The sequence below is a fragment of the Blennius ocellaris genome, assembly GCF_963422515.1.
Source record: "Blennius ocellaris genome assembly, chromosome: 2".
NCBI classification, from domain to species: Eukaryota; Metazoa; Chordata; class Actinopteri; order Blenniiformes; family Blenniidae; genus Blennius; species Blennius ocellaris.
In genome coordinates this window covers 22,765,478-22,777,484 of record NC_137651.1, presented here as the reverse complement: position 1 = coordinate 22,777,484, position 12,007 = coordinate 22,765,478, and the positions used below count along the sequence as shown (strand labels likewise).

The 12,007-nt window shown below is 41.5% G+C and overlaps 1 protein-coding gene across 1 annotated transcript in view; it reads left to right on the top strand.

The window, feature by feature from the left end:
- Window positions 1-12,007, top strand: part of gbe1b (glucan (1,4-alpha-), branching enzyme 1b) — a 111,436-nt gene that overhangs the window by 86,989 nt on the left and 12,440 nt on the right. The window contains exon 15 of the mRNA XM_080503983.1: window positions 6,938-7,055. Coding sequence (XP_080360109.1) covers window positions 6,938-7,055 — 118 coding nt within the window. The remainder of the gene's footprint in view (window positions 1-6,937; window positions 7,056-12,007) is intronic.

The following is a 12,007-nucleotide window of genomic DNA, read 5'->3' as shown; positions in this document are numbered from 1 at the left end:
GATGAAAGTGCCACTCAGAGGCAGAAGAGGTAAACAAGACAAGCTCAAAGAGTCCAAAAGTGCTTTTTCATTACACTCAGCTGTCATATACTTAAACTTTCTTCTACCTGTGCGAGGGTCAGGGATGTCGCAGTGGAGCCGGCGCCACTGCTGTATCTAGAAATAATGGCTAGATGCAGCTGACCATTCTGTGTGCCGGTGAAAATTGATCCAATGCCGGGAGTCGCTTCCTTTAGCAACATGGCAAGGGCCATATTATATCAGAGGGTCTCTCCTTCCTGCAGTAAACACCATTGAGTTGGAATTTTTTTTTTTTTTTTTTTTTTCCCCGTCGCATGTTGAGGAATTAATGGCTGTTTAGATTGATCCTCGGGTGCTTTCGCTGCAGTTGTATATTTTACTAAGGCTCAATTAAGAAGCGGAGAACAGTGTTGCCTCGTGGCGGTTGCAGTGAGAGGATGTATCACTACCTCTGCATCGCGCCGTAATGGCTAATTAAACATAAAAAATAGCTCTTCTCCACAACGGTGAGTCGAGCTGCAGCTGCACAGGTGCGTTACAAATAAATAAACAGCTGCGGCTTTTAGTGTCTGAGATATAATACAAAACTCGCTGTTAAGCTGTCCCAACTTCAAAATAAATACATAACATCTCGAGAGTGGTTTTAACTCATCTCTCACTGACTCTTTGGCCTCTTCATATTTTTAGACAAGCGTTTCTGTTGCCTCTCATTGTCCTCTTTTGAATTTGTTGCGTACTTCTCGCTCTATGAGGGACAGCCGAGAAAGCAAATCGAAATGCGCCCCCCCCTCCAAAAAAAATGTTTGGCCATTAAAATGCAGTCAACGTCGGGCTTTTTGGACAGGCACTCAAACCATCAGTGTTTTCCTATTTCTCTCCCTGACTCATGGTGGACACGTTCTTCAGGCAGGGGTCTTTATCTGGGTGGTTAGAGTATTTGAAATCCCGGTTGGATCCCGTCATGAAAGCTGTACCTGTCAGGGCAGATTGGTCTTTGATTTACACCGTGCCAATCGGCTGTTGCGATTGTGTCAGGTCATCATTCTTCTTTTTCTGTCTGAGCTCCTCCTGGAACACCATTCGGAATAATTCGGCTCCGGCAGGCGCGACCTTAACTAACAAGGATTCAGACTACGGTCCCACGCATAGGTGGAAATGGTGTGCTCTGATATTATCTATAATGTTGTCAGATAAGGACCAGGTAAAGGCAAACCTGCACCTTATTTTAGCAAAAATTGAAAGGTGCTGGAAGATGAATGGAGATGGGCCAGGTTTTATCTTTCTGCAGAGGAATTTTCTTATGTTGTAACTCTCCCTTATATCAGTCACACATGGTGAAAAACATCTCTTCATTGACAGAACAATTGCCCTGTGCAATATGTGATTTCAGGAAATCATTCGTGATTTTGAAATGAGTTTCACTTGTGTGGAATGGTTCAGTCCAGTTGTCTTATTGCCTGTCGTGCTCAAGTGGACGTGTGTCAGGCCCCGTTTACACGATGATGGAATGTGTAAACTGGACATTTTGTTTGTGTTTTTGGGTGTCTTGTTCACACCGCTACGATGGTGTGATTCACTGAAAATGCAACTTTTTCGAAAACTGCTCCCAAGATGGAATTATTTGTAAAGGCTCCGTCTCCGTGTAAACTGTCTCCGTGGTGATGGCGCAACATTGCTACTGCACATGGGCACTACGGCTGTAATTAATGGTGCATCGGCACATGCATGAGGAGATGGACAATAACAACAATGGCGGCGTCCAGAGTGTCATGACTCCCAGTGCATATTCTCCTGGGACTTGGTAGTTTGATAGTTGAGTCACCGTAATAACAATACAACTTTGTCGTCTGTTCGTACGAACTGTACCCACCATCGTTAATGTTTATAGCATATTGTTCTCTGCACAAGTATATATATGTGTGTGTAGTTTTGTTCAAAAAAAGCAAAGGCGAGATGTGTGATGCATTTTTATTGAGTTCAGCTTTACATCGACTTTTTTTTTAATGCAGTTTGGTTTGTTAAAATATTATATTCCTGTTCCTGAATGATTTTTTTAATACTTTTTTTATACAATTCGAAATGGCAAAATGCCAGGAAAACAAAATTCACTTTTGGTAAAGGTTTATTTATTCCACAATGAGGTTTTTTTTTTAGCAACCACAGGAATACATTCATCCATCTAAAATAAATGGTCTTATGTTCAATGTATTTGCCAGGCAATACGAGCCAAATATATTTTGGTACCATTTCACCACAGCTTGAACATCCAGGGTGTAAGTATTCTGCAATCATTTCGTATGCCGTTTCCAATAACCATCATACTCACTGTTATGAATACATAAATCCTGCAGGTACCCAATGGACAAATAATAATCTGCAGCTCATCATACCCAAAGACCACAAATCAGGCTTTTCCCCTCAACTGCAGTTCTCACACCATCTATAAAAGTCTGTTTTTACAGTTCAAGCTGCCAAAACCCACAAAAGAGTTTAGAGGATTTTAAATCAGTCCTCCAAAATCATTGGCCTTTCCCATTCAGTGAAAATCATCCTCCCAAGACTAACTGGAGGAAAGCCTGAAAAGATGCACCACAGGAATATAAGTAATGCCTCTCGGTAGACGGAGGAAAACTGTGGGCTTTTTCCATGATGTTTGAGAAAGAATCGTTGTTATATTTTATTTTTAAAGCCAAGTGAAGTGAACAGCTAATCAAAAAGGATTGCACCAGCACATCATCAGAGGGTTAAAACTAACCTGTCTCATGATGGTCTAAAGCCTGCTCTGGCTCTCCGTTAGTCAGTGAACAATCCAATGCGTCAGACCATGAGCCCACGCCGAAGGGTCAAAAAGCGGCGGACGCTTGAGGCCACAAGCCAACTTCTCCTAAACTTTTCTGCTTAAAATACCAAATTTAAAAAGGGTAAATGGACTTTGTTTGTGTAACACGTGGTTATGGTTGCAGTTACCATGCAATGTGCTTTTCAATGCAAGAAGAGTGTGAGATATTTCATAAAAAGTCATAGGATCCCATTTAAGATTGTTCAAAAGTGTCTGTGTACATAAAAGAATGTTGTAATAAAGGAAGTGAAGATTGAATGAAAACAGTTTTCTGTTATGTCAAAACAACAAGAACAATATTGGAGGTTAAGGCCCCATTGCCACTCTTCCGCTCTCGAGGCTGATATTGTTGTTTGTTGCCGCCCATCTAATCACGCATTTGCGGAACAATTATTTTCTGCGGCGGTGATATGCATGAGCAGTCGTTCCCGCCGTCCGCAAGGCGACGGGGCCGAGCGTTTTTCAGAAAGTTGCGTCGTCACCCATCTTCGGATGGACCCTGGAGCGTTTTCGAAAAGTTACGCCTTGGAAGCGCTTCTCAAAACGTTGTATTTTTCAGTGGCTCTGAGCAGCAAATAAAAATCAATTGAATTTTTAAATATTTTAAAATTCAAAGCGTGTGGCAACTGCTGGTTGTCTAAAGACCTGCCATGACCTTTGAAGTCTAGTACAATTCTGTGAATGTCATTTACTGCCGTCAGACTTGTGAAACAATAACTTAGAAAGTGGAACTTTATCACTAAACCAGTCATTGAAGCCCTGCTTCACTTGGATTTTAATCTGCATTCATTCTGTGCCTTTTGTCTTGGCTTTTCATGAAGAAATATCAAACACTATGCAGAGTACATTTTGTTCCTCTCTAGCGACAACAATACATCAGCAGATGGTGACCGCCTTTATGGTTCAGGATCATAGTACGTTTTCATTATCATACACTTGGTCCAGCAATGACTGCACAGTGGAACAATTACAACTAAGCCTTCTGGCATGCCTATTGTATAGCTGCTGGGCTGTTGGACATCATCTTTATTGAAGTGATCACCTCAAATTAAACAACAAATGTTATTTTAATATAAAAGGCGGCACTGGATGTCCCCCAAATTAAAACAATGGATAAAACCAAAGTGTAAATCTAAACTTTTGGTGGAATTTAAGGTGTGAGGCTGATCACACTTTTAGGTGTTATGTGCTTTATATTAAGCGATGAAATTTAAATGAAATAAGATCGTTTCAAGTGTCTGTATAAGCTGAGCCAGCTGAGCAGAAGCAGGTGAAATAGACTGTGAAAAAGCCAGACACTCTGTGTTTAGAGCGTTTACAAGGCCGTGCCACATTCTTCAGCTGTGAACACACAACTCACTCAGCTCTTGTTTACCCTCGCCAGGGTGCTATTACTTTCATAAAGCACGCCCCTCCCGAAAAAAGAAAGGGGGCGAAAAAAAGAAAAGAAAAAACCCTGACAAGCTGATGGAGGAACTAAGTGGTGGCTTGGTCTGCAATCGTGGTCATGGCAAGATTGTTTTCAGGTCATCAATGACTCTAATCATCAAGCTTTTGGAGCTGCCTTCCTTTCTTTCTGCTCATTGGGCAAAATTGATTGTGTTCTTTAATCTTCCCCCTTATTCACAGAGGCTGTATTGATTACAATACTTTACAGCTGAACTGCAAGATGTTGTTGCAGCCGTCTGTAGCCACTAACAAAGACGTAATCGCTCAAAGCCTCCAACTACCAATTTGTGCTGGTGCTCGCTTCCTTGCAGAGAAGTTTGCCAAGGGACTCTGAATTACTGTAACTATGCCTCATTTCCAGCTCATTCACCGCTATAGACATATACGCTTTCGGTGTAGATAGAATCCAGGATTAAAGCAGTAGCGCTTCAAATCAATGGTGGGGAATATTATAGGAATATTCACACAGACCTATTGCAATCACTGTGGAGTAAATCAACTTAAAGGGTTTTTCTATTGTTTACATTGAGGGCTATTAAATGCTGAATCCACACATATCCTATAGATTCACTCAAGGGTTTTAAGGCCTGGGAGAACATATCCGACATGTTTTTGATCGGTATTGTTAAATAAAGTGAGTTTTTCTTTTCTTTTTTTTTCTTCCTGTCAATAAAGCGTCATTGTGGCAAGTTGAGCAGAACAGATTTGGGCAACAATGCAGGGAGCAATAACGTCTTTTTAATCATCGCGATCGAAGCAGACGAGCAGCCAGGAACAGCAGGGTCTCCCTGGCTTCTGGGGCCAAGTGAGGACCCCACTCAAACCCGGGAATGTCGCCTTTGCGGAGAGAAGGTTTCATCCGTCCAATTAAGTTTGCGTGCCTGCCTACATCTCAACTGCTGTTTGTTAAATAACCATCTTCACAGATCATTATGGGCATTTACAATATTAACGTTAGTTATTGTACATTTCATGTCTGACAGGCTACATTTTTACCATGCCAGGGACTTTGCATATCAAAAAAGTGTGTGTGTGTGTGTGTGTATGTATATATATATATATATATATATCTGTGTGTGTGTGTACATACTTGTCAAAGTGAACTTTATTCTATTTTAAATCCAGCGTTTAAAGAGTCTTAAATATTTCCTCTGACGTTAATAACAGCCCTGTAACGAATTCTGACACCCATCCTTTTTGTTTCCTGTCAAGCAACAAGATGGGGACCGCGAGCATGTCAAGCAATTTAAGAACTCGAGGAGGTGTTTTTTTTTTTTTTTTTCCCTTCAAAAGTCTTTCAGGAATTTTGGTTCTGCAGACAGACTTTGGGAACTTATTCCAAACAATTTAGACATCCCATCAGACGGCTTTCTGCAGCTTTCTTTCCCCCCCTTTTGAATGGCACATTTATTACTGCAATCGGCGATCGAGCATTGAAGTTGTCACTGAAGCGTACGGCATGGTTTACATATTATGTTTTATGCACAGCCTTTCCCTGAATCCTCTTCTAAAGATGCATACATTTATGCCAGTCCTTTTTACAAAAAAACTTTTTTTTTTTTTTTTTTTGCCCGCGGGTAAAAAAATGTCCTGCTTCGAATCCTGCTGCTTGTGGATTGTCGAGTCAGGTTGTGTCAGGACGTCGGGACCTCCGGTGAAAAATCAAATACACAGATCACACCGTCTTCTGTTATGATCCATAGGCGGGCAGCTGAATCACAACACTCATTATCGACGCTTTCAGTGCAGCAGAAACACAGAGCAGTGTTTCCGTGCCTCAATCCCCATCCACGCCTGCTGTACACATAATCAGAGACATTATGTTGCACATCCACCTACCCTCTTGCTGTTAAACTTGTACTCTGTTTGTATTGCGTTAGCTCGTCATTGAAACTGTGAACTGCTAAAAAGCGCACGTATTCTTTTTTTTTCTTTTAATAGGCTTCGTATTCTCAGACAGGCTGACTATATGTTGGCATATGTGGTTGTATAGTAGTTTCCTGTTGGGATTGGCTGGCCGGTCTAAAAGATCCGTGCAGGAACAATTTGGGGTTCAATTTGTGCCGAGTTGGTACTTGGGTTTTTATTCCACGTCTGATCTGAACATGTCGTTCTGCTACTTCTGCTAAATGCTAACTTGAGAGTTGTGAGAGCCTTAGAATAGCTGTTTTGTACCTAATTTAGATAATTTGGGAGTGATTTGTTCCATCTTTGACACAAATAACTCTTTTGTTAAGCTGCTAAAAACAACAAATCCTGAAGGAGAAGAGAACAATCCTTATGATCTTTCCTCTGTGTATCTGTTGTCACTCATTTGGATCATTATTTTATTTGATTAAATTAATTGTTTCTGCAGCAAACTGGATGGATTAGACAGACAGGCTAGATAAGTTGAGTCGTGACTGAACAGCTATTTCTGTTTATGTAAATTGGTCTTTTTCTGTCACTTTGCTTTGCTGTGAGGAGGAGATGAATGCTGATGGATGTGAGGATTTCATGGAGTGTAGACCAACCAAGACCGCAAATCAAAAGCACGGACAATAAAACCACCTCCTGCGCTTCTCACGCCTTCGATCTCATGAGCTAGTTTCCCACCGCTACTGCGCCTTAACCTCAATCTTTTGTCAGATATAAAATCAAGCTGGACTCGGATGAGACTCTGTATGGAGGTCACGGACGGCTGGACCACAACACCGAGTTCTTCACAGAGCAGCAGCCCTTCAACGGACGCTCCAACTCCATGCTGGTAAATATTCTCCCAGTTTTCACTCATTAAAGGTCATCGTTTGTTGAATGTCACAGAGTCCTACATGTGGAGTATACTTGAGCTCTAAGTCTGGGGCTTTTGCAGACACTTTTCTAATAACCTGTCCTGCATCACCTTCCCATTCTGCATACTAATTCCTACATGATTGGGAGGCTGTTGTACATTCACCCTGACAGAGTGACAAAATTAAGCACACTCGAAAATGTCAGCTCGCGCTGTGAATGACTGTCGAGTGCGCTTTTGACGGACGCCATTGTCCCACAATGCAATGCACACATGTAGGCTAATGGAGGAGTTGCTCACAGCTGAAAAACATCAAAAGGAGCCGTGGGCGTTTATGAGACAGATCCGGAAAATAACTGGAGAAATGTAAAGCGACGGATTCAAACTTTGTACAAACATTTTGTTTTCTACATGTTGTTTCCAAATGTGTCTGGCCCGAAGCAAAGTCACACGTCTCCTGCCATCCATCGTTACAATGATTATGTGTAGTAAATGAAGAAAGGCACGTCGATGTCGCTTATGCCGACTTGCAACGTTGCCTTAGCATTAGAGGTGCATTACAAATTCAGGATTTCGTTAAAAACGAGGGTCCCACAGGGAGAATATTGGCTTTTCTCCAAGTACTGACTGCCTGGAACAACCAGGAAAGTAATAAATACCAATAACGTCATTATTTTGGTAATTCTGAATGGAATAAAGACAATAAGGGCGACCGTGGCTCAGGTGGTAGAGTGGTCGTCTTTCGGAGTGAGAGGTCGGAGGTTCGATCCCAGTCTACACTGGTCTATGAGTCGAAGTGTCCTTGGGCAAGACACTGAACCCTAAATTGCTCCCAGTGGTCGACTAGCGCCTTGCATGGCAGCTCTGTCCCATTGGTGTGTGAATGTGAGCGTGAATGGGTGAATGACTGATATGTGAAGCGCTTTGGGACTGCACTCCGTGTGGTTAGAAGGCGCTATATAAATCTAGACCGTTTACCATTTACCAATAATTCAATAGCCAAATATTTTGATCGAGGCTCATGACACTCTTGGAAAGTTAGGTTATTAACGTCATTGGTAAAAGGTCGAATTGATTTAATTATGGGCAGATAGGGTTATTGGCCATTGCTACATTTGTTTTAACACTCAATTCAGTCTAAAAACATGAATTTGAGGCTATTTGTGACTATTGTCTGTAGGTGTGCAGCTATTTCTAAACTAATTGACTGAAGCTGAAGAAATAACAGAAAGATCTGGTCCTGTGAAGTATTCTCCTTTTCATGCATATTTCACGTGTTCAAATCGATACAATGCAGGTTTCTTCTGACCAGAACTCATACAAGCAGTAAGACATGCAGTATCATACAGAAATGGGTTTGAAACGATATATAAATGACATGTAAAGACTTTCTCTAAATACAGTATATACAGTGGTGCAGTCGTGATCAATTGAGGATTATACTATACATAGTCCTGCAAAGATACATTTGAACATGGATTATAATGTGACGTATTTAATCAGGGAGATGAAGTAAGTCACATTATTAATGAGCGGACAGCCTGTTGAGATTGTTGTAATTTTAACTACTGACAGTTTGATCTTGCAAAAGTATTGACAATTTCATCATGTACGCTATGGCCACAACAAAGCAAAACATTCGAGTATAAATTCAAAGTTTTATAACAATATTTTGGAAACTGGACTGTATGTGGGCTATTTTGTATATATCTTTGTATATATTATATACATGTGTATATATTGTATACATCTTTCCTATTGATTCAGTTATGTGCTTTTAAGTACATTTCTTCCACAACATATTTGGTGTTTGGTTCATTCAATATTAACTAGTCCCACAATTTGTTACATGTCACAATGTAGTATTTACCATTTATGGTCCTTTTTTTTTTTTTCAATCTTCCCAGAAAAAAATTGTTGGAGTAAATCAGAATACCCCCCCCCCCCCCCAAAAAAAAAAATCACACCCCAGATTTAAACCGTGTGCCGCCTCACTGTGATGTACCAACCACTACACCACAGAGCAGCCTGAGAGCTGCCATAATTAATGCTATTAGTAACACAGGAGTATTTTCCTCTTCATTGTGACAAATCCTGATGTGGAACATGGAGTGGTTTATTTTCATACCCCGAGATGTTCGAGTGTCTGATCCTGTGACTGCAAGGAAGCTGGTTGTTTTTATTTTCCAAGCACATGTAATCTTTCTCAAGCATGAAGCCACTCGGCCGATATGAATTAATCACGTCCATAGTTTCACAGTAGTTTGGTATTATTGTGTTTTTATTTTTATTTTTAAAAAAATGTCTGCAAGGGCACTTTGTAACGGCTTGCTGCGGATATGAAATGTGATAAAACAGCTGTCAGCATAATCATTTTTTGCCCTTTTTAATGTTCCCTGTTTGATTCCACAAATCAGTTTAATTAGCCTGAAATGGAGTTTGTGTTGAGGGGGATGTCTTAAAGTCATTCTAATGAGGTTTAAGTGCATTGGCATGAGGAAGTACCGCTTGTTCTGACTCTCTTAATCGCTGCACTGTTATTCTGCTCCTTCTTCATTAGTATGATCATCTTTTCATGCAAAAACAATTTAAAATGATAAAAAATCAAGAAAACGATCAAATCTGGGGTATTCGAGGAGTATTCCCAGGATTCGGCGGTGTTTGGCGAATATGATATTTAGCCTCTGCGCTGGTGCTCTTATCCCACAGTCAATGAGCTTGATGTGACTCTGATATCTACACTTCTTGAAGCAAACAATTGTGCATTATTCATGGCATTAAAACGTACCTTTTCATGTTGGCCGCCTCTCGGGGAAGAGAAATATCTGAGAGTGAATCACCGGGCTCCCATCATGGAGACCGCTTAAGGCTAATAGCATGAAATAGGTCTGTCCTTGAAATATATGAAGAAACACTGATATGCATTTTAAGCAGAGTGCTTTGACGATCCTGCACATGTTTGCCTCGCCTTTTCCTCTTAATCTCGCCTTTTTTCTTGATTTCAAATGCTGAACGCCATTAAGATGTTTATGAATAAGGTCAGGGATGAATTAGCGAGGATCACCACCGACGCACGCGGCTGATTGCGCGCGTCAGATCTTATGTTAACGAGTCCAACTGATGCACGGGGGACACTGATGTCTGTGAAGCGGTCTGCGCCGTCGTCGCCTCCCGCCGTGGGTCTTCGGTTTGTTTGGTTAAATTATTAAAGATCTCCAGGCGGTGCTCAGGCTGTTTTGCCGGGCGTCAGGGTTGACGTAGCACCTGATGAGGTGTTTGTTTATCTGAACTCGGCTTGAACCTCCTCCAATCGATACCGAAAATGTAGCCGTTATTGGATGGAGGATGTTCCTCTATATTACAAGTTGGACAGGGCACTTTAATGCTTCAAAAAATGTGTTCGGCCAACCTTGCCCGGCTTTTAAGAGCATCAATTCAGCATTATTTAAGACCCCGTCGACCCCTGTTGGAGAAACTCCTCCTCTTCCTCCTCCTCTCTTGCTCAGACGGCCACCGTCCGGTATATTAGTCCTGGGTTTCATCAGTTAGGGGCGCAAATTTCCCAATCTCTTAAATCTTTTCCAACACTTATTAATTCAAACACCACTGCTTCACCCACGTCCCTCTTGGCCAAAATGTGAAGTTTAGTTAACAAGTCATCTGCTAATTTTGGCACCGTCGTGGGTTAATGAGGAATGAAAAGAAGCCAGAGGAACGGAGCCGACGGGGAGGGAGGGAGGGAGGGAGGAGGCAAGCGAGGACCCTCCTGCGCACCGTATTTCCTTTATATGGCTGCTCAGTGGAGATTGCACAGTGAGACTGTAGTCTTGCATAAAGATACTTTTCCCCTCCTCCTCCTCACACCTACCTGGTTATGACAAGAATAATCAGACAAGAGAGTCTCTGCGGGGGCTGCGAAAAGGTGCCCACACCATCCATGTTTTATTTAACAACTTTTGCTGTTCAAAGTCTGCGCAAAACTTCTTTTCCTTCAGTCTTTTTAATGGGCCTGTCAGTTCTCCAGCTTCCTCGTTATCGAGTGATAATAAACCCTCGCACCCTCCGCCAATGCATCACACCTCGAACCCAGACGGCACGTAATTGGAGTGCTGAGAGCGTCGCGAGGGTTTGGGTTGGCTGTGGTGAAGACGGTGCGACTTGTGTTTACAAGTCTGGCCTTGAAGTCGACTTCATTTATACTTGGTAGAATCCATCCGTCCGAGTTCTATTCCACCCCAGGCTTGTAGCGCGTTGGAGCCAAGGCTGTCTGCCCAGAGGTGAAGCCACAGCTCACCTAGACAGGTTACCACATTTATCACAGGGAGACAACCATCTTCACATTTCCTGTGAATTTGGAGTCAGCCGGAGAAAATCAACACGTATTGATTCAATACCCATGGTTACATGGATCATAGTTGTTATGAGGTCCGATTTAAACACGTTTATGGGATGAGACTGAATGTATTGGATTAAGGCCCGGGTTACTCGACAACGTTTCAAGCAAAACGACTTTGTTTTTGCATTTTCGTTTCAGAAAAGTTTCACATTTACAGAGCAGTTTTATCAAAAATACTAGATTACAGTAGTATTTGTCATTTTTCTTTCATCCTTGCAAATGACAATACTATAAAATCAAACCAGTACTCTAGTATGGTGAGTACGTATAATAGATAATTTTTTTCCATATCTCTTTAGTCACGAGGAAACTTTTTGGATGCCAGATTGTGAAATAAATCTGCTTTACTATTCCGTCTCGTGTTGTTTCCTCACTAATGAAAGTTAATGGGACAAATATTTTACACTAAAAGTTAATGTTTCAGCTCTTACAACATAAATTCTGCTGTTAATAAAGGTTTCAAGTTTCTCACTTTATTCATTTTATGAGCGTTACTGTAGGTCACCTTCATAAAAGCAGCTTCAATTACAAA